The following is a 23036-nucleotide window of genomic DNA, read 5'->3' as shown; positions in this document are numbered from 1 at the left end:
GGTGGTCTTCCATGTCAGTGAGCTTCTTGCGGGTGGACGAGCGGGGGATGATGGCGCGGTTCTTGAGGGATTTCTTCATCTTGGCTGTGTTTTTGATCTGGGCTTGTTTGTCGCGGATCAGGCTGGCCTTCATGCGGATGTCGGCGTCCTCTGCGTCTTCTATGCTATCGTCCGAGTCGTAGTAGCCTTCTGCTTCTAGCTTCTCTTCTTCCTCTTCCAGGGCTGCGAGCTTGGCTTCGATGTCGGGGTCGACAAAGTCGGCGATATTCTTGCCGTCTAGGATCTCGGGGATCTTGTCGTGCTTCCAGGCGTCGTCGGCGAGGAGGTATTGGTCTTTCAGGTCGACGTTGAAGACGCCTGCGCCGCCGTTCTCTTCTTCAATGTCACGGGCGAGCTTGGGGCGCATGGGGTCGTTCTTGTCGTATTTTTGGCGGTTCTTGACGGCTTCGGGGATGAAGGCTTCGCGAACAACGCCGCCCATTGGGCGGGCGACGTGGATTCGGGTGAGTACATCTCCTAATCGGCCACCAACGGCTCCGCTAGTGTTTGTGCCAGCCTTGAGCTTTTGGGCTACGCGGTCAGCGATCAATCGCTCGCATGCGGCGTTTTTGACTTCCTGGACTCCTTCCTCGGTCGTGCAAGAGAGCTGAAGCATTTCGACGTCTCCGGGCTTGAGAAGTGCTTGGAGTTGCGCCTGTGTTTCCTCGTCGAGGTCTTCAGGTCGGGTAACATCAATCTTGTTGATAACGATGAACACGAGTTTGTTTGCAAACAGGGGCTTGATACTTTGAAACAGCTGCATTTGTGCCTGAACTGTATATCCACACTGCTCTGAAAGATCCATGAAGTATAGAATGGCCGATCGAAGATGTGCAATAGCGGTGATAGATTGCATTTCAATCGTATTCATCTCTTCGAGAGGGTGATCCAATATACCGGGTGTATCAATGGCTTGGAATCGCAAATACTTGTAATCGAAATGGCCCACAAATAAACTCTTGGTCGTGAAAGCATATGGCTGAACATCGACATCCGCTCTTGTAACACTCTTCAAAAAACTCGATTTTCCAACATTGGGATATCCGCAAATGAGAAGTGTTCTCGTATTTGGGTCGATCGAAGGGAGACGGCCAAGATGCTGGCGCACTTGGTCGAGGTAGAGGAGGGGGTCTTTGAGTCTTCGGCATATAGTAGCCATACGACCCAAAGCCGCGCGCTTGAGTTGTTTGCATTGGAAGAGGGATTGCGCATACTTGAGAAGGCGGACATAATCTCTCGACACAATCTCAATCAAATGCTTCGCGGTCGACAGTTGGCCAAGGGCGATTCGGAAATGGTCGGCATCGTAGAGGGTATTGAGGAGATCTTTGTGGAAAGGATGGATATCTTGGAGGCGGGGGAACCCATCTAGGATGAGCGAGAGCTTCTCCGTAAACGTCTCTTGTGTGAATTTGACCTTTCTGGTGTAGAAATCTATTATTGTTAGCTTTTTTTCCCTGGTTCAAAAGTATTCGACTGTACTTCTAATTCGACTGATTTGAAATCCACTTCGTATCTGAGTTGGCAAGCGGCGCTGTGTTCTGCTTAGAACAATATCAAGAAACTCTTGAGATGTCGGAACAGGTTGGATATCTTTCCAAGTCGTCTTCATGGTGGGCAACGGTTTGATGTGGTGGAGTTGAAGGCAAATTCGCCAAAATTTCTGATAACGCTGGAGAATTTTTTGGCGCCAAGGCGCTAGTCAATCTTATCTTTAGCGACTGCCCCACCTAACTTTTGGTGGGCTGGAGGGGCTATAGAGATTTTTGAATGTTCCAATTCCAGTGGCACATTATTTAGGAGGATCTATTCTTTTTCACACACGACTGTCATTCCTTCAATCTGCACGCTACACTCTACGACATGTCGTCCACAACCCTCGCGCCCTACAAAGCCGACTTCCTCAAAGCAGCGACCGAGGGCGGGGTCCTCAAATTCGGCAGCTTCGAACTGAAATCCAAGCGCATCTCGCCGTACTTCTTCAACGCGGGGGATTTCTACAGCGCCAAGCTGATCCGCGCAGTGTCAACGGCCTATGCAAAGACGCTCATCGAGAACCCTTCTATCGAATTCGATATCGTGTACGGGTGAGTTACCCATACCCATACCCTCGCACTCGGAATCAAGGGCAGATAAGACAAAGATGAATGAATGAATGAATGTTTATTGAATAATTATTTATGGGTAGACCGGCGTATAAAGGCATCCCGTTGGCGACGCACACAGCGGAGAAACTGGGGGATCTGCAGCCGGAGAAATACGATAATGTGCTGTATGCGTTTGATCGCAAGGAGGCCAAGGACCACGGCGAAGGGGGGAATATAGTGGGTGCGCCGTTGAAAGGGAAGCGGGTTTTGATTGTGGATGATGTGGTCACGGCGGGCACGGCCAAGCGGGAAGCGATTGTCAAGATTCGCAAGGAGGGGGGGATTGTGGTTGGGATACTGGTCGCGTTGGATCGCATGGAGAAGCTGCCGAGTCCGGATGGGGATGACAGCAAGCCGATGCCGAGCGCGATTGGGGAGATGAGAAAGGAGTTTGGGTTCCCGATATTGAGTATCTTGACGCTGGATGATGTTATTGGGGGACTGAAGGGCATTGGGAGCGAAGAGGATGCGAAACGGATGGAGGAGTATAGGGCCAAGTACAAGGCTAGTGATTAGATGGGTTATGCCTCTGGTAAATACGTGAGGAAGGATAATTGATCAATTCTTATAAGACATGGGGCTGCCAACTGGTCGAAAGGCAGCAGGAAATGGCTGAAACTTGGCTCATTTCATGAGCTGAAGCCTGTATGATAATATGGCCAAGGTAAACAGACGACGCTCTGTAAGAGAAACATTGTAAAAGAACATCGGGCTTCTTGGTCTTTAGAACGATGAGACTGATTCTTAACTTGACCGATTACCTGTAAAAAGATTAAGTCCGAATAAACTTGACCCTGGGTATCAAAAGAGTTCCTTTGCAATAATCAGCCATATCTTGTTCGTGGGTCCTGTGCCTTCATCTCAAACACCTTGATAGAGTTAGGTGCCATCAGTTCTTGGGGGTGCAAGTGATTTTACCAAGTCAAACCATCCACCACCTCCAAACTGCGCCTTACTTTTCCCCTTATTAACAAAGCCAAGCTTCTCGTACCATTGAGTTTTGTGCTTAAAGTGGTTTAGTATGCGGAAAGACAATCGGACGAAACTGAACTCACATCATGAGCAATCAAGGCCAACTTATTAGCGATCCCTGCCCCACTCATCTGCTGAACATACGCCTTTGTCAAGGTTTGACCTAATCCCCTCTCCTGAAAGCCAGGTAAGATAGCAACTGAATGGATGACAATGGTCCTACCAGCCTCCTGGTGACCCACCGTTGAAGGTTGGGGATGGGCTGAGTCCCAGTCCTTGGGGTAGTCCATAGACCCGTCTGTAGCAAGAGAATCATTGGTTTTGACTGCTATAACATGTCCGAGCAAGACGCTGATAGCACCATTCTTGCGGCTTGTTTCGATGGGCTTGCCTGTTGCCAAAGTCTCCGCTTTAAAGTCGGTCTTTGGGTCTACAGTGCAAAAGATGCCTAGACATAGCTCTCCGCATTTGCTGAGGCGGTAGGCGAACTGTGAATGTTGTTAGATCGATCTTGTAGCGAAATCCAAGGCTGAGAAGAGGGGTCTGTCACGGCACCTGCTCACTCCCAACTGAGCCTCGGCGACAGAACTCTTACCTTTTCTCTTGTAGCCCGCTCATCTGGATTGGTGAATGCGGCGTTCTCGAGTGCAACGCAGGATTCCAGGTCTGAGATGGTGAGGGGCCGCGTGTAGGGGTGTAAGTTGGTCGGCGCTCCGACGTGGACTTGCTGATCTGGAGGGATGATGGTGAAATTCCGGCTAGGTGTCGGGAGAACTGGCTCGTTGACTGTAGGGCTGATGGGTGAACCGGAAGTCATTCTGTTGGGAGATTCTGTGAGGGTGATCGGTGGTGATTTATCATCCTTCTCTCTTTCTTGTTCCAGGTCCTGCGGCATGGTGTAACTGGCGTTGTGCTGACTCGTACTATCTCAGATGGAAAGTGAGACGAGGCAAGACCAAGAGAGTTGAAAAGATGGAATATATAAAATTTCTCGTTGTGGTGGGATCAGGGTAAAAGCACTCTGTGTAGATGTTCTTGAAAAGAGGCGGCAGCATCATAGGATGGCAAGCAGGTTGCAGCGCAGCGCTACCTCAAATCACCTTTCAATACCCCGCCGTCAGGTGACGAGGTATTTAAAACTTGATTGGATGAAAGCATTACAAAAGTCAGCCACTGCCTAATATTGCATTTACAAATTGCATTTATATACAAGTGGGTGAAATAAAGACACGATACGGGTTGTGGTAAGTATACCTATATGGTTGGTATTTGTGTCCCAAATGGTTTAAATCCTCTCGAGATGTTTCATTGGTTGTCTGGCAATGTTTGCATTGCGACTAGTGAAATTTGAGGCTATAATTCAAATGATTCCTCAAAAGCCCATTCCCAAAAACTAACTGTAAACGCCCTCGCAATGCTTCAGATCATCTTGTGCAGAAGGGTATCTATTGTAAAATCAGGGATTCTCTTTTGGTGGGCTTGAATGCTCCCCACCACTCCCCCAAACATTTTCAAATTCTTCCCCTTCGATACCATACTTAGGTTTAAGCAGTAATTCAGGCTCTTTCGCCTGCTTCCATTGCTGCGATTCCTCGGATTCCTCGCTATTCGCATCTTCGCCTACAACAAAGTTACTGTCTTCTCTATCCACTACCGCAATGTCCTCAACGGGATCGAAGCCTTCGCGAATATCTTCACCTGTGTCTTCACCGTAGGTTCGTCTGTTCAACGTGTTAGCCATATTCATTAGACCAAGGTAAATACTTACACATAACGCTTATTTTCGGTTTTGTTCCAAGACGAGCCTCCTTCCTTTCGAGCACGGACTCTTTCTGCGTCCTCAGCAGTCTCATCTTCAACGACCAAATCAACCAACTGGCTTCTGTCAGATTTCGCCGAGCTAGACGCAGAAGAATGGTGTCGTAGCATCCCCAACATAGCCGGGGCTCTGCCTTCCTCTCCAGTAGCCTTGTCTGATTCCTCGTCCTTTGAGCTGCTTCTCCCCTTGCCCTTACTGGTAGAGCTATGTTTACGTTCGGTCTTCTTCTTGACATGTTCAACTGTTTGTCGAATGTTGCTTTCTCGCCGAATTTGGTTATCCCTAGTTGGCTGTAGCAAATTACGGTTCGCAGAGGTTGTTAATAAACCAGGTGATGCAGCGAGCCACCTCTCTCGAGATGCTTCATGTGCAGTGATCACAGGATACTGTGACTATTAGCAGAGCCTCTGGGATCTAGAAAGGTAGCAAACTTACATTCCAGTCTCCATACTCTAATCTTCTCGCTCTCTCGTAAAGGCGTTCCTCTTCTGGGTCAAGAGCTTGTTCATCCACACTGCCATTCCCATAGCCGTATGCCGGATCGCCTTGTAAGGCCTTCTTTGGTGACATGCTACGAGACCGACCAGGCTCATCACTGAGTAAAGGTGTCCGCGCGGTGGCCTCGCCGGGTTTAGGTATCCAGTATTTGCCCTTTCCTCCTCTTTCGTAGCGCATACCATCCATCATTCGTGCCACACGTGAAGATGATCCTTCATGAGCAATAACATTGTCACCTGAGTCAAAAAGACGATATTCGTATTTGTTCCCACTGAAAGTTTCTTTAGTATCCTCGATGAGATCTCGTACCCCAAAAGCGTCTCGGATAGCATACCAAACAGGCATTCTAGCTGCTGAAATTGTGACATCTGCATAGTCGTGCCACGAGAAAGCATACCAATGGGCAACTGCGAAGATAGGCATCTCAATACAGATCAAAGCGTCTTGAATAGCTGCTGCCAAATTGTCGGCCGTGTATCCTTCGACGTTGTCGGGTATCGCACCTAGCCATACCAGGATGGATAGGAGGAATCCTTGCCAATACGAAGCAAAGATGATGAGCTTGACACATAAAAACTTCGGTACAGGCCGAAAGGGTTGGAGATCCTTTGACATGATAACCCAGAACATTCCCAGAGAATAGAGACTAAGTGTAACGCTGACATTGTAGAGAATTCCCATCCACAAGTATCCGGAGTCTACGCCCAGATAGCCCTCCTTGTAAGTCCCCGTAGCCTTCATAATAATCGTTGTAATGCCAAGCACGGGCTTCAGCCAGGCATATTGGAGAATGCCTCGTTTGATCGCCAAGAAAGAATAAGGGTCGGAGATGTCGACTCGAGGAAGGCAGTGATTTAGCGGCCATAAATGGTTGACTGGCTCTCGACCATGCATCATAATAATCAAGGACCGTTCTCCTCCAATAAAGTTGATCAGCAGTTGAAAGAAGGTATAAATTGTGAAAGCCTGCTCCAGTTAACAGCTGTGGTTGGAGATGGGGAACTGAGTACTTGCCTCATAGATATCGCGGACAGGATCTACAAACATTGCAACCTTTGTAGACTTGATACTCGACCATGATGCTATCGAATATATTGGTACCCTGGAGAGAATTAACATGCCGTTGCCAACTGCCAACAGATGAAACCCACATCAGCAATATCCGTATCACATATCTCTGAAGCAGCGGCTTTCGGTAGTTTTTTCTGCATTTTCATCAGTCTGTGAAAAATTCGAGGGTCGAAGGATTGTATACGTTTGAAGCCAGACAGACCTGTTGGTAAGTCAGCAAATGGACCTGGATTTGGGGGATACTCTAGAATACGAACACAATAGAGAGCAGAGATGCTACCAAAGCAGCGACGCCAGCTACAATAATGGTAGCCCGAGTCAACTTCTCACCCGTTCCACCAGAAAGATGACCCCCGGCCATAGTTACGGTTGAAGAGTGAAATGCGATGACGCGTTGGAAAATGGAATAAGATGCAAATCCGGGCGACGAATAGCGCTTTTAAAAAGTGTCGAGTAGATGGAATGGCATCCCGTCTCCAGCCTACAGCTCTATAGCTTTTCGAGCAGGTCGTAGGAGAAGGGGGAAGAAACCGGTGTTGTTCTCAAGATTTGGTGATGAAGGAAGTTAGACAGATCAAGCCCAGGTTGACATGAATGAAGGCGGGGTGAAGCGGCAGAATTTCCCTTGACAGGGGTCACATGCATGGATGGAGAAGTGCAGTACAGTACAAGAAGTAGCTGGGGCTGGACTGGTCGCGCGTCCATGGACAACGCCGATCACAAGCAAACAAAGACAATCATAAGATAATTCGACTTGGTCACCTTCAATCCCATAGCATCAGTCAGTCTACACTACTCCCCTTCTCCTTCTGCAACGATCGGGCGAGCTGGGAATCTTGGCTGTCATTCTATGCAACCAATTCTGGACGTATGGCGAGTCCTTATTCCAACAGCTTAGCCATGAGCGGCGAGGTCCCATAGCATTTGAATAGACTGGACTGGTGAGAAGATGGCGACCAGCGGGGGCCTAGCAGGATTGCCTCTAAAGCCGTACCTAGGATTTAACTGGTAGGACCATCTATTCTTCGAGGTTGTTTTGAAGCACAAGCTAACATAGCTTCTTTAAAAGGGTGTTCCTAGTTGAGTTGATTGTCTGCGGTATTCTGTAAGTAATAGAGCTTCCAAAACATTATACCCATAGCTAACTCACCTTGCAGAACGCTCTTCTTCCTCTTCTACTTGAACCGGCTCTTTGCGACCCTTGTATCCTTCGGTCTACGAGCATGGACATGGCACAAATACAGGGTTTACGTTGATATTCAGGCTCTACAAATATCTCTGCTGGGAGGGAGGGTTTTCTTCAAAGGCGTCAAATATCACGGCAACAACGAGACAATCTTGATTCACAGTGGATTTGTTACCTGGTGTTACTGGCTACGGAACGTCAGGGACTTGAATGTCGGTCGTGATGATGATGTGGGGAGAAAACGTGTGTCTTCAGACTCTGATAGTGATGGCAGAAGGAACCCAAATCAAAATGTTGAAAGGGCGGAAGAAGGGGGGCGAAAGGCCAGGGCAACCTTCCTTGTCGTCTCAATCTCTCATTGAATGGAGTAGAATGGTTCGTCTATAACAGAAGTGCCGCATATGACTCCGTTGTAGCGGCAATGACGAAGGACGACGATGAGAATGTGGAGGCGGTCCCAAACCAGCAAAGTGGGCATCAAGAATCAGCTTGCAAATTGAGGAAAAGATCCAAAGTTTCTGATGACGACGAGTTCGCATGGAAAAATTCAGTTGATCTAAACCGAGATGCTTCCCGGTCAGAAAAGGCCAGCTTCATGATGCCAGAGGCCGACCCTAAATTGCACGACTCCTCGGCTTCTCAAACGGAAACTAGTGAAGGTCATGGGAATGGGAATGGGAAAGAGGGAGCATTTATTCTTCGATTCCTGCCAATTCACATCGAATGTAATAAGGCCGCCGTTGTTCTCGGAAACGAGAATACTAAGAGCGTACTTATTACCAAAGCAACACGAGCTACTGGAGTAATAGATGGGACAAAGTCGAAGACTCTGGACCAATACAGACAGCTGATCAATTTTCAGTTTGAGCACCCTGTAATTCAGATGAAGCCAAATGACGATTACAAGGAAGATCAAACGGCTGCCGCAATTCGTATCAAGTTGGGAGAAGCTGATCAGCCCCAGCCAGAGGAACATCATGCCCACAGCCATACTTTCTTGCATCGCCAACGTCGAAAAGCGTGGCATGCACTACAAGACTTCGTACCTGCTTTTCGTAGCTCCGTAGACTCCATCTCAAGTTCCGAAGAACAACCAGAGACTTCGACGCCAGCCAGGCCAGGGCAAAATAGCTGGCAAGGACTTTCACGGTATCTTGATGAAGGTGAGCAGGATGACAAGGCTAGATGGTCTTCAGTCGAATATGCCACAGTTTCTACAATCCTCGATAGTCCTCAGGCCTATATGAGCTTCTATTGGGACGTGGTAGGCACTGTCCCGGATCAAACCGCACAGGCGGACATGAAGCGAGACAAAGATTCGAGCAATATTAATGGAGATCCTCCACCAGAATGGGGACTGGATTTGTCATTGAAGGGCGCGATTGTTAACTACGGACCTTGGGCTGACAGACAACGCGCTGATATTCAACGAGTCTTTTTCCCAAGTTTATGCAAAGATGCTACACCCGCAAAGAACCTCATGCCAGGCCAGTTCAGGGTTCCGACGGAATTCAAATTATACATTGAATTTGACGACGAGACTATTCTACGGGTTCCGACGAAAGAAGAATCGAAGAATTGGAAATGGACGAAACAAGCAGATTCCATGGGCGCTCAACGCGAGGATCAGAAGAATCGTGGCATCAGAGGTCGCAGGAGAAAAGCTGACAAAGGCAGTGCCGGCCCTGAAATTCGACCATTTGGCTGGGTTGATATCAAAATCGGGGCAAATGCCACTGTTGCATATACCATGGACATGGTTGCAGGGCCTTCTGGCTTTTCAAATGCACTGGAGCTTGATTTGCCAAACATCGAGATCACTACAAGTGTCAACCATGGCCTCTTGTGGAAATCCGTAGATAATCGGCTCTCTTGTGATCTTTCAAATCCCCTTCAATGGAATGGCCCTCGCACCTGGAAATTCGATATCAATAGCAGTGGCCTTGAGCTCTTCATCCTCCGAGAACACATCTTTCTATTCATAGACCTCATTGACGACTGGGCAAGCGGCCCGCCACCAGAATATCTCACATTCACGCCATTCGACTATCTTATCAACCTTCACCTAGAGGACTTCAGGCTGTATCTTAACGTCAATGACTCAAACATCATCAACAACCCATCAGATTTTGATGACAATACATTCATCGTCATTTATGGCTCTGTTCTCAATGCGAAGCAATGTGTTCCTCTCCATAACTATCGCCCATATCGAAACGACGTGCCGTTTGATGTTGATGTGAAGCATGGCGGACTCAATCTCCATGTTCCCCCGTGGAACACCCAAGCCACATTTTTGAACTCTACAGAGTTAGCCACCTTGAAGGAACTGAAGATCAACGGCAAATACCAATACTGTGCCACTACATCGACGAGCAATACGGATACGCTATTGCTTAATGTCCATGGCTACGCTCCTATCGCTCAATTCTACGGCTTTGTTATTCGATACTTCCTTAAAATTAAGGATAATTATTTTGGTGATGATATTCGTTTCAAAACACTCGAGGAGTACCAAGATGTTCTTCGAGCAAGACGAGAAGGGAGTGATGATAGTTCAAACCACCCACCAAACAAAAAGTCCAACGATCTAGACGTCATTATCGCAGTCACTGCCGACGAGTCGAGTGTAATTCTTCCTGCCAACCTATACACCGCAAAAGAACACGTTCGCATCGACATCGCTACTCTCGCTGCCGACTTGAGGTTCACCAATTACTACATGGATCTGGACGTCGTCTTAAGCACCTTGGCCTTCTCTCTTGGTAGCGAGCAGGATGGGAGCGCAACACCAATCAGCGCAACATCCGGAACACAGCTATTCATAGATGGAGTCCACGCAAACGGAAACAGACTCTTTGGTTTGCCACCAACCGAGCCTACTTACATTTGCAATTGGGACTTTGCAGTGGGCGCCGTGACAGGCGAGTGCACCACTGACTTCTTTGGACGACTTTCGAATGGTGCCAGAGCCTTTGCTTTCTCATTTGATGATGACGAAAACGCCCTACCGTCAATTTCAGAGATAACATTGCACGATATCACCTTCCTGCGTGCTTCAGTAGAGTCTATTCGGTTGTGGCTTCATGTTGAGGACGCTGCATTTCTTCTGTCTTCAGGGACTATATCTGTGAATTTTAACGATTGGGCTGGCTCACATTACTCGAAGAAACTGAAACTTCTGATTCCTGATCTTAAGGTTGGGTGCGTCGATGCAGAATCCGCATCACGGCATAGATCACGGGCTCAACATCCAGTTGAAACTCATGCTCTTTTACAAACAACATTATCTGTTGCCATGATACAGAGGAAACTGGGATTTGAAAAGGACCGACAATTGCAACAAGAACATGTCAAACGTCACGATCAACGCACACATAGGGCCGATTTCTTGTTGTATCCCAACTTGCTTGATGATTCGATGCTCGAACCCGTAGATCCTCCGGCCATGTCTGTCCCTCCACTACCTATCCCTGTATCAGTTGATGAGGTAGCACATCAGGAGAATCGCTCTCTAGCCTCGCGAAAGTCGTCTCGGCTTCTGGGAAATCGCGTTGTCTCACGTAAAAGTTCATTTTTATCCATACGGAGTTCCGGTCAAAAGAGCAATAGCAGCATAATCCGGCCTCGGAGTTCTTGGAGATCCAGGGAACAAGTCCAACCCGATTCGCGATCAAGGAGCGTACAGATTAATCCCAGTGCTGATCTCCGGACACCATTAAGGGATATTTCGGCCTCGACCGATCATCGATCCTCCTTCTACAGCGCTGTGGGCGACCACAGCAGAGGTATGCCGCCTTCGAGTGTGACATTCTCAAGCTCGTATATAGCTCCCTATTTTCCCCTAGAAGGCGTAGAGCCTGACAGTAAGGATCTTCCCCCGATGTCGGCAGATACAGAAAACCTTGACTCCAAGGAAACTCAATTTAGCTTAGGAGATATCGCGCATGACAGAGTAGATGAAGACTCAACGCATGTTAGCTTTATGATAGAGCTGCCCACCGGCATTGCTGTGGTTTGCAACCCCGAAGCAGTCAAAGCATTCGCCTGCTTGATTACTGCATTACAAGCTGTCGACCCCATTGACATCCTAGACGAGATCCAAGTCGACTCCATGAGCGAAATTTTCGACCTGAAAAGGCAAAAAAGCATTACTGGGACTGTACTTGATTTTAGTGTCCGAACACCAAGTATCAGCCTTCGTTTCATCAACTCGTCTGGAAATCTGGGCTACCAACAGGCTATGCACGATCAATACGACTTTTCCATGACGCGACTTGCAATCACCTCCAGATCGGAAACGAGCGTGAAATCTTTCACTCCTCAGGGCGCCCACAAGTCGTCCACGGCTCATTTGTCTTTAGCATCAGCAGATCTCTCTGCAAAAGAACGTTATAGTGATATCGATGATCCGCAGGCGGCCATCAATGGAACTCTTGAAGATGTCGCGTGCTGGTTAAAAGCCGATGATAATACCTCCGCCGCCGTGGCTTTCAAGGGCATCCAAGTCGCAACTGCTAGCAGCAAGATCGAATACCTTGCTTCTCTGCTGCACCGTACCGGTGTTCTAGCCAATGATATGGTAGAGACCTTCTCTTCCGTCATTAGCAAGCAGCGCAATCGGGTTCAGCTCTTCACATCTCTTGTGGCTACGGCTGGACAGCAAGCTACCGATCCATTATTTTTGACTAGGCCATCATACGTCCTCCGCTCTGCACCAGATCATCTCCGAACGACCGATTCCTGGAAAATTATCACACGGCTTCATCATATGTATACTAGTTTACATGCTTCAACGAAACATGACATTATTATGCGATGCCTGAACAATACAGAATCTCTTCCTGATGATGCTCGGCAGCGTGTTCGCGCCGGCTTCGATCAATGGAGAGGTTGGGATTTAAATGATACAAATTCTTGCCTCGTTATGAGCAGAATATTTGGAGCGAAAGACGACATGAGCTCTACATCGGCAACATCATCACCCTTGAAGTTGAGTTTCAGAACCGAACTGATTCGACTTGTGCTTGACCCCGGTCCGAAACAGAACGAGATATCCCTGGTAGATATAATATCTACTTTCGAGAGCAAGACTGCACCGTTTGAGGCCGAGACGCCATCGCCAACGGATGATACCTCTACTACACAGACCTCAATAGTACAATTATTTTGTGGAGATGTCTCCATTAATTTAAACTGGGAATTATGTGAGCTGGCTGAGGACATCATGAAGCTATATCGCCAGAGTGAGGAGCGATCAAAGCCTAAGAGAGCCGAGTCCCCAAGGCGGGTCAAAACCAGCCGGACTTCGTTAACGCCAGGGCATAATCTACATGTTGTTGTTGCTACTGAAAAAGGTAGCATCACAATCGACACCATCAACATCAGGGCCACGTCCATATGCGAAGGCCTAAACGGTTCCTTCGTCATGGTCAATAAATCAGGTATTGAGGTCGAGAAGAGCGCCACTTTGATGCTTGCCGCTGAAGCCGCCACTTCAAAGATTAGACATCACTCACAGGAATTGACGGTCTATCAAATACGATTCCCAAGCATCTTTGGGTCGTATGGGTCGCAGATCATTAAAGAGATACCAGTCAACTTATTAAACGTTGCTGGAAACTGCCAACAGCTAACATTTGATGTTAAGCAGGACATCTTGGCTCTGATCGAGGTGCTGGATGTCTTCATTGGTGATGAGGTCGCTCAACTTTATCGTTTAAAGAAACACATGCCTTCTACGACTCCATCCCAAGCACAGGCATCTGAACAGCCACGAAAACCAACCCCCATCAATAGAATCAATGTTGCCCTCTTCTTAGACATGTATGATATTAGCATACCTCTCCTCCAGTCTCTGACATACAACGTATCTGGTGTCGTCGCTAGGGCCTCATTGGCGGCACGATCAGATTCCGAGTTAGTTTTTGATTTTGATGTCAAGGAGCACTCACATGACATGCAAACTGTCATGGCAACGAAACATAAGAGTATATCACTACTACAAATGCCTCCAACGAATGGACGTATTACTTGCTCCATGTTGGAAACGGAAACCACGATATCGGTTTTTGCTTCTGTCGAGCCTGTTGAACTTGATGCTGCAGCAGTTCATAGTCTCCTCACGGCAATAAACAGACCTGAGATATCCAGCGTCGTAAGCGACGTCAAAGAAGAAGTCAAGGTTGTGCAAGCCCATCTCGAGGAAATATTCGGTCCGAGCAAGAAGACTGTCAAGAAAAATTTGAAAGAGTCAAAGCCGCTCATTTACGATGCGCATCTCACACTAGCAGGATTTGACATATTTGCAAATGCTCAAGCTAGTGGAGACTCAAATAGCGCCAGACTCGAATTTAATCTCGGGTGTGTGCAGCTGGTTTTGGCAAACCGCGTTGAGCAGAATGGCCCAGTGCTTGCATTTCCTGAGTTGCGGGCCAGCCTACAGCACATCATGTTCGAGCTTTCGCGACCAAACAATTTTGGGATCATGGAGTCTTGCGGCAATCTTGAGTTTGCAGCTTTCTTGACTGCTACATCCAAGTTGAGCGACACCGGTGATGTAGTCAGATCGTTCCATCTCAAGAGCGATGCCTTGAAGATAAAATTGTTCGCTGAAACGGCATCCTCGGTAGTGGACGTCATGGGCTATTTGCAGGACAAGATCAAAGATGTTGATTTATCCCGCGAGAAGAACTATTTCCGAAAGCTCAGAAAGTCAAGACTCCACAGTGCAATCAATGATGAGCAGCCAGAGGCAGAGGGTAGCAAAGCCGGATCTGTAGGAAGGTTCTCGTCGCTGTATTCTTTAGAATTGCTAAGCATTCAAGTTTGCTGGCTAGTCGACACCCATGATAAGGATAAAACTTCACAGCTAGAGAAAGAGGATTTGGTCTTGTCATTGAAGCGAATTGCACTCTCGACAAAAAGGGAAAATACAGCCAGACTGACTATTGAAGACCTTCAACTTCAGATGGTGCCTGCATCGCACGATAAAATCCAGAGGTCGCTCAACTCGGCTCTTTTACCTGAGGTCATTTTTAACGTTGGTTACGTTTCCACCCCAGATGCTCGTCGATTTGCCTTCCAGGCCGCAGGAAAGTCACTAGATCTCCGCATGACATCTCAATTCATTTTACCAGCAGCAGCGTTGCAGAAGTCAATATTTTCCGCTACCGAGAAAGTTCGAGCTGCAACAGCGACCTGGATGACCCAAACACCAGGGCCTCCTACTGAGAGCAGCCGCCGCCAGCCGTTTTTTGGTAAAAAACGAATGGAGTCTCTACTTGTCGATGCTGACTTCGCGGGCGCGGTGGTCTACCTTTCAGGTAAGAAGGTCCATGAGGCATCGAAAGCTACTTCAAACAGCAAAGGTGGCAGAGCACCACAGGCTGGTAGATATGGGCAATTTTCTCAGAACGATGCTAATAGTAATACTGTGCTACGAGCGCCTGGGTTGGCTTGGAGAGTCGAGTATAAAGACAACGGACTGGACGAACCTTCGTTGAACGCTGAGGTCAAAGTGGATGCCTCTTCCAACATTCTTTTCCCGACCGTAGTCCCACTTATCATGGAAATCTCGGCGACCGTCAAAGAGATCGTGAGTGATGACGACGAAAAGAAGAAGCTGCTGCAGCCCAAAGCAACCCCACAGAAGTTCATGAGCGCGGATGAGGATAATATCCTGACTGCGGATCCTAGTACAGTCCTTGGTCGAACGAGACTCAACCTAGGCTTACGCATCTGCCGACAAGAGTTCAGTCTTAGCTGTCAGCCCATAGCCAGAGTTGCTGCCACGGCTCGATTTGATGATATTTACATGACGATAAATACGGTGCGATCAACGGAGCACGGTCATTTCTTTGCAATCTCCGCTGCGTTCAGGAAGCTGGAGGCATCTGTCCAGCACGTATACTCACGCGAGTCTACCGGGAGCTTCGAGGTAGATTCAGTCTTTCTATCCTTGATGAACAGCAAGCACGTCAGCGGTACAAGTGGGGTTTCCGCAATCCTAAAGATCAGCCCTATGAAAGTCTTGGTCAATGCAAAGCAATTGCAGGACTTCCTACTTTTTAGAGAGATCTGGGTACCGCCGGAAATTCGTCAAAGCTCGCCAACGCCTGCACCAACATCTACAACGGCGCAGTCGCAAACTCATCTCGTCCAGAAGTACCAGCAAGTTGCAGCGACGGGAGCTTTTCCGTGGAATGCAACTGTATCAATCGCTGAGCTTGACGTCCAATTGGACCTAGGACAAGCCATTGGAAAGTCGGCATTCATGATCTCTAAATTCTGGATTTCGTCAAAGAAGAATTCTGATTGGGAACAAAATCTCTGCATGGGCTTCGACAAAGTTGGAGTTGATAGCGCCGGCAGAATGAGCGGATTCGTAGCTCTCCAGGACTTTAGGATTCGTACTTCGATCCAGTGGCCGGCCCGTGAGATGGCTCTCAACCAAACACCATTGGTTCAAGGATCTCTAGGTTTCAGCCAATTACGAGTCAAGGCTGCTTTCGATTACCAAGCTTTCCTAGTCGCTGATATCACCTCATTCGAATTCCTCATGTATAATGTACGAAACGGACCACAGGCCAAGGGTGATCGCCTAGTCGCAATCCTAGATGGTGAAGCCGTACAAGTGTTCTGCACCACAAATACTGCATCTCAAGCGATCGCGTTGTATCAAGCATTCGAGCGGCTTGTTCAAGAGAAGCGAGCAAACTACGAAACGTCTCTTGCGGAGATTGAGAAATTCATGCATCGCAAATCACACCAGCATCCAACGTCATCCCCGGCTAGAGATTCTCCCCATCCCCTCGGCGAGGATAAACCGGCAAAATCACCCATCTCTCTCCATACAGATGTGATCGTCACACTCAAAGCTGTCAATGTGGGCGCTTTCCCGAATACCTTCTCGGACCATCAGGTCTTCAAGCTGGAGGCGCTCAATGCCCAAGCCAGATTCGCGGTAACGATGGACAACGGCAAGATCCATAGCATCTTAGGACTCACACTTGGTCAGCTCCGCATCGGTCTCGCTGGCGTCAAGACAATCGACGTGCCGAAATCAGTGGGTGAATTGTCAGTCGAAGAGGTAATAAGTAGCGCCACTGGCTCACGAGGTGGCACCATCCTGAAAGTGCCCAAGGTCGAAGCAATCATGCAAACATGGCAAGTCCCAGACTCGAATCACATCGACTACATCTTCAAGTCGTTCCTCGAGGGTAAAGTCGAGGTGGGATGGAATTACTCTCGTATCAGCTACATTCGTAGCATGTGGGCTTCTCATTCCAAAGCATTGGCTCAGAGATTGGGGAAACCGCTTCCTTTTTCCGCAGTCAAGATTACGGGTGTGCCGGATGATGAGTCTGGGCGGAGAAAGGATGGCGAGCAGCAAAAAATCACGGCCGAGGTTAATATGCCGCAGTCCAAGTATATTTACAGTGCGCTTGCGCCACCGATAATCGAGACGCCGCAGTTGAGGGATATGGGCGAGGCTACGCCACCGTAAGTTTCCTGTTGCCTCTGATTGCCGAATCTGGCTGATAATATGTTTAGGTTGGAATGGATCGGACTACATCGTGATAGGTTGCCCAACTTGACGCATCAGATTGTGATCGTGACGCTCCTAGAGCTGGCGAGTGAGGTGGAGGATGCTTATGCGAAGATTCTAGGATCATTTTGATGAGTGAGGCGAATAGCTTCTGTATTTTGGTATTAGCAGGGTCAGCATAGCGGTGAGTTGGTAGTATTGTAGCATTTTAATTGGCGTTGGATGGTGGCGGAAGGATTTGTTTAGGAAGAAAAATGGCACTGTATTAATGAATCATATAAATAATTCAACAACTTTGGAATACAAGGCACGAGTTCAAATATTACCTAGGTAGATACCGAATGGTTATAGGTAGTGGAGGAATGGAGGAGAACCGTTTTGATCCACCCGAGCTATCGGTGGCGAATAGGAATCGAGACTGCATCTAAAGGGCAACCTCGTAAGCTAAAAGATGCAATAAAGAAGGACTAAATTTTGAGTAAATACTCCATTAGGTCTAGACCCCTTTCTCGAATCTGAGTAAAAGAAAAGACATAGTTGAAGGGGATATAAATTTTATAGAGGTACATGGCTCAAAGTGCGATTACCAAACTAAAATGGGGGTTCTTTAGTGGGGACCTCGAAAACCAACGTATAACCACAGGTATCTCATGCACCCTCGAACATAAGAGTCATTCGGGGAGGATTTGTAAACTCAAACTCACACCTCGTCCCTACTTCTACTTCACTCTCAGTCATACATAGACCGGCATGACTTACCTACTTGCCTTAGGGCTAACCAACCCTAGCCATCACGTGCCTCAAATGTATGTGAAGCAATTCGGTTAAGGAGGGGTTGGTGTGGTTGTGGTGTTGGGCTTGTTATCGTATTGATGGCGCTAGTTCTAAGCGGGGCGGGGCAATCCAAATCCACCGCATTTTTCCTTCCATTTACATTTGCCCTCTCCCCATCCATCTTCCCTTCTTCTTCTCCTCTCCACCATCCCAAACCATATTCCAGCCCTTGTTGCTGTGAAGTCTATCGAGGTTCGTGATTTGCCCATGACAGCTCCAGATAGATATTAACTATACGAAAAGTGGTCCAACATCCCACTCAAGGGTATCAATAGTCTCACGCTGCGGCGTCATCGAAAAATTCTCGATCAATCAGCTTTTTGAAGCAACACCGCAAATATGGTCAAGTGAGTGCAATCCTGCCCCTAGCATCTCAAGGAGTGGTGGAAGGGTGTCTGCGACATCTTCAATATGCTTAATTCGAGATGGCCTTGAACTCGAACCATCGACAGCTTCACCTTTCGGACTTAAGCAGACATCAGCCGTGGCTAATACTTGTGTGCCATGCAGTTTCACCATTCAAGAGGTGCGCGCCTTGATGGACAAGCCTACGAACGTTCGTAACATGTCCGTCATTGCCCACGTCGATCACGGAAAGTCCACCCTCACCGATTCCCTCCTCGCCAAGGCCGGTATTATCTCCGCAGGAAAGGCTGGTGATGCGAGAGCCACCGATACTCGCAAGGACGAGCAGGAGCGTGGTATTACCATCAAGTCGACTGCCATCTCCCTGTATGGACATCTCGACAGCGAGGATGATATCAAGGACATCGTTGGCCAGAAGACCGAAGGCAACGATTTCTTGATCAACTTGATCGATTCACCCGGTCACGTCGATTTCTCTTCCGAGGTCACCGCTGCTCTCCGTGTCACTGATGGTGCTCTTGTCGTTGTCGACACCATTGAAGGTGTGTGTGTGCAAACCGAGACTGTGCTCCGTCAAGCTCTTGGTGAGCGTATCAAGCCTGTTGTCGTCATCAACAAGGTCGATCGTGCTCTCCTTGAATTGCAAGTCTCAAAGGAGGATCTGTACCAGACCTTCTCGAGAACTATCGAGTCCGTCAACGTCGTCATCTCCACCTATTTCGACAAGACCCTCGGTGATGTCCAGGTCTACCCATACAATGGAACCGTTGCCTTTGGTTCCGGTCTTCACGGCTGGGCTTTCACAATCAGACAGTTCGCTATGAGATACGCCAAGAAATTTGGTGTTGACAGGAATAAGATGATGGAGCGTCTTTGGGTAAGTACATCTTCTGCCCCTTGACGGGCATGTAATTTTAACAAATAAATTCTAGGGCGACAACTACTTCAACCCTCATACCAAGAAGTGGACCAACAAGGGCACTCACGAGGGCAAGCAATTGGAGCGTGCCTTCAACCAGTTCATCCTCGACCCAATTTTCAAGATCTTCGAGGCTATCATGAACTTCAAAAAGGATGAGACAAAGACTCTGCTTGAGAAGCTTAGCATCAAGCTTGCGGTAGAAGACAGGGAAAAGGAGGGCAAGCCACTCCTCAAGGTTGTCATGCGGACTTTCCTTCCTGCTGCCGATGCTCTTTTGGAGATGATGATTTTGCATTTGCCATCGCCAGTCACCGCCCAAAAGTACCGTGCCGAGACCCTCTATGAAGGTCCTCCTGATGATGAGGCTTGCATTGGTATCCGAGACTGTGACCCCAAGGCTCCTCTCATGTTGTACGTCTCAAAGATGGTGCCGACCTCTGATAAGGGTCGTTTCTACGCCTTTGGTCGTGTCTTCGCTGGTACCGTCCGCTCTGGTCTTAAGGTCCGCATCCAGGGTCCCAACTACACCCCTGGCAAGAAGGAGGATCTCTTCATTAAGGCTGTCCAGCGTACCGTTCTTATGATGGGTGGAAAGGTTGATCCTATTGATGATGTCCCAGCTGGTAACATTCTTGGATTGGTCGGTATTGATCAGTTCTTGTTGAAGTCTGGAACTCTCACCACCTCAGACACTGCCCACAACTTGAAGGTCATGAAGTTTTCCGTCTCCCCCGTCGTGCGACGATCCGTCGAGGTTAAGAACGCCCAGGATCTGCCTAAGCTTGTCGAAGGTCTCAAGCGTCTTTCAAAATCCGATCCTTGTGTCCTTGTTCTGATCTCCGAATCCGGTGAGCACGTTGTCGCTGGTGCCGGTGAGTTGCATTTGGAGATTTGCTTGAAGGATCTTGAGGAAGACCACGCTGGTGTTCCCCTCCGTATCTCCGACCCTGTCGTCCAATACCGTGAGACCGTCACTGCCAAGTCCAGCATGACTGCTCTTTCCAAGTCGCCCAACAAGCACAACCGTCTGTACATGATTGCTGAGCCTTTGGACGAGGAAGTCTCCAAGGAAATCGAAGCTGGCCGAATCTCTCCTCGTGACGATTTCAAGGCTCGTGCCCGTATCCTTGCTGATGACTTCGGCTGGGATGTGACCGATGCCCGTAAGATTTGGTGTTTCGGTCCCGATACCAACGGTGCCAACTTGTTGGTTGACCAGACCAAGGCCGTTCAATACTTGAACGAAATCAAGGATTCGGTTGTGTCCGGTTTCCAGTGGGCCTCAAGAGAAGGACCAGTTGCTGAAGAGCCAATGAGATCTTGCCGATTTAACATCATGGATGTTACTCTTCACGCTGATGCCATTCATCGTGGTGGTGGACAACTCATCCCAACTGCCCGTCGTGTTCTTTACGCCGCGGCTCTTATGGCTGAGCCAGGTCTCCTTGAGCCCGTGTTCTTGTGCGAGATTCAAGTACCTGAGTCTGCTATGGGCGGTGTATATGGTGTCCTTTCCCGAAGACGTGGTCACGTTTTCTCCGAGGAGCAACGTCCAGGAACTCCTCTCTTCACTATTAAATCATACCTTCCCGTCTTGGAGTCATTCGGTTTCAACGCCGATCTCCGATCAAATACTTCCGGCCAAGCCTTCCCTCAATCCGTTTTCGATCATTATCAAATTCTTCCCGGTGGATCACCTCTTGATGGTACCTCGAAAGTTGGTCAAATTGTGCAAGAGATGCGTAAGCGTAAAGGTATCAAGGTTGAGGTTCCAGGTGTTGAGAACGTAAGTTTATCTTGTCCCTATACGAATTCCATCCACATGCTAATATATCATCTCAGTACTATGACAAGCTATAGATGGTTCCTACAGTTGCTAGATCTCCTCATCAACTCGACGCGCATCTTCCCCGGAAAAAAGTACAGGATTGTCAGCAGTATCACATCACGATTTTACGAACTTCAACAAAAAAAGAAACTCACATGCTCGGATTTCGTCGAGATTCGGGCTTGAGAATTTCAAAAGCTGGTGGAATCCTTCAATCATATTCCCAAGAACGCACTCGACTCGTTTTCCCTCTCGTTCATTCCTTTTTGCCTTGTTTGTTAGTCGGGATTTCGATCTTCATGTACGTAGCTAGCTGCATGATAATTGAGATGCATTAGAACATTTTTATGTGCTTTTGATTTGATGTCATGTGAATTTCTATTATATCAAGGTGACGTGCTTGTGATGAAATATCGCTATGTGTATTGTAGTATAGTGCTGTAAACGGATATTATAATATATCTTAGAAGACTAACTGTAACGTTGAAAAGCATAGATAGATACCTAAACGCTTTTAAACTGTCCTATACTATCCTGTCCTGTCTGGATTCTGCTTGCAATTGTTCCGCTCCAATAATCATAGCATAATACATACATAATTTATAATCAGTACAGCAAAGTAATGCTAACCATTCCTTTCACTTTTCCAGCCATTTTTATTTTTATTTTTTTTCTTTTCTGAGCAAAGCCAGACCAGAGTAAGGCAAGTCGTAGAAAACAGCAAGCGAGCAATCAAGGGATCCTTGGATTCAAACTTCGCCATCCTATCCCAGTGCAAACAAGAAAGTAAGCCAGCTAGCAGGTGCCTCACCGTCCATCCCAACCAACGCCTAACCTATAATCATTAATAATTCATAGCATAGCATAACGAACCAGACCAGACCAAGACCAGTTGGACCGAACCGAACCGAACCATCCTCTGTTGTTTTCCCCAACACGCACACACTCTCTTTCATTCCTTAACAGCAACCTCCACTTCCCCTTCAACCTCTCCTTCCACCTCCCTTACATTCTCTTTATCCCCCTCCCCACGCTCTTGCCCATGACTACAACTCCTGCTCCTAGTCCTAGTCCTAGTCCTACTCCTCGTCCTCTGTCTACGTCTCGGCTTCGGGGCTCCACCACTACGGCTCGGCGACTGGCTTCGGCGATTCTTGTTGTCCGTCCAGTGAAGAGTAAGCTGGATTTCGATGTCCTTGTCCTTGGTATTAGCACTCGCAGTTCCTTTGCTCAATCCAGATGATGGTCCAGAGCCAGAGCCGTGTTTCTGGTATTTGCGTCCGGGGGGTTGGGGGTGAGGGCTGGGGGTGTGGGATAGTGCTTGAGTTTGAGAGTGTGACTGAGATTGGGTTTGTGGGGAGGGATTAGTGGCGGAGGTGAACGATTGGGATTGAGAATCAAATTGAGAGTGAGAGGGCGAGAGGGAGCGACGACGGCTTCGGCCGCGGAGGGTGGTGGATTGGTTAGAGGGGATCTGGGTTGGTGGCGAGAGGGCGGACGAGCGGCGGCGTTTGCGACCTCGTTGGATTTCGTCGGTTGTGTCAGTGTCGTTGGGTTTGGTGGTGGTGGTGGAGGAAGGGTAAGAAGTTGGTGGTTGGGGGGTTGAGGATGCCATGCTGGGATGGTTTAAGGTATGAACTGTAGGTGAGAGGATAATGGCTGGTTCTTGTTGAAAGACCGGGCTTAGATACGGCAAGGTTCCTAGGTAAGGTGTAGGTCGGTAGACTTGGGAGGTGGTGGATTGATGTTTAGTTTGGAGAGAGTGGATGTCATGTGAACTGAGTAAATGTTAGTCAGTCGTTAG

General features: G+C 48.1%; 5 protein-coding genes across 5 annotated transcripts; 2 read left to right on the top strand and 3 right to left on the bottom strand.

Moving 5' to 3' along the window:
* Positions 1-40: 40 nt before the first annotated feature.
* NOG1 (Nucleolar GTP-binding protein) lies at positions 41-1651 on the bottom strand (the record flags this gene model as incomplete). Its single annotated transcript, XM_031153169.1, has 2 exons — positions 41-1473; positions 1522-1651. Coding segments are annotated over 2 exons (1563 nt in total), but the record flags the coding sequence as incomplete, so codon positions are not given.
* Positions 1652-1902: 251 nt separating this feature from the next.
* On the top strand, positions 1903-2702 carry ura-5 (Orotate phosphoribosyltransferase; the record flags this gene model as incomplete). Its single annotated transcript, XM_031153168.1, has 2 exons — positions 1903-2126; positions 2228-2702. The coding sequence occupies 2 exons, from the start codon at positions 1903-1905 to the stop codon at positions 2700-2702; spliced, it is 699 nt and encodes a 232-aa protein (XP_031001818.1).
* A 308-nt stretch (positions 2703-3010) lies between these two features.
* On the bottom strand, positions 3011-4053 carry PAA1 (Polyamine N-acetyltransferase; the record flags this gene model as incomplete). The annotated part of the gene is made up of 4 exons (XM_031153167.1): positions 3011-3055; positions 3105-3191; positions 3242-3646; positions 3754-4053. The coding sequence occupies 4 exons, from the start codon at positions 4051-4053 to the stop codon at positions 3011-3013; spliced, it is 837 nt and encodes a 278-aa protein (XP_031001811.1).
* Positions 4054-4614: 561 nt separating this feature from the next.
* Positions 4615-6907, bottom strand: LHYA1_G008246 (Transmembrane protein 184-like protein; the record flags this gene model as incomplete). Its single annotated transcript, XM_031153166.1, has 7 exons — positions 4615-4879; positions 4927-5363; positions 5413-6441; positions 6521-6577; positions 6627-6680; positions 6731-6748; positions 6800-6907. The coding sequence occupies 7 exons, from the start codon at positions 6905-6907 to the stop codon at positions 4615-4617; spliced, it is 1968 nt and encodes a 655-aa protein (XP_031001810.1).
* Positions 6908-18455: 11548 nt separating this feature from the next.
* cot-3 (Elongation factor) lies at positions 18456-21264 on the top strand (the record flags this gene model as incomplete). Its single annotated transcript, XM_031153165.1, has 4 exons — positions 18456-18463; positions 18507-19359; positions 19415-21190; positions 21247-21264. The coding sequence occupies 4 exons, from the start codon at positions 18456-18458 to the stop codon at positions 21262-21264; spliced, it is 2655 nt and encodes an 884-aa protein (XP_031001813.1).
* Positions 21265-23036: the final 1772 nt, after the last annotated feature.

The sequence above is a fragment of the Lachnellula hyalina genome (assembly GCF_007821495.1).
Source record: "Lachnellula hyalina strain CBS 185.66 chromosome Unknown contig00209, whole genome shotgun sequence".
NCBI classification, from domain to species: domain Eukaryota; kingdom Fungi; phylum Ascomycota; class Leotiomycetes; order Helotiales; family Lachnaceae; genus Lachnellula; species Lachnellula hyalina.
The sequence above is the reverse complement of the archived record's forward strand: the minus strand, read 5'-3'. Positions and strand labels throughout refer to the sequence as shown.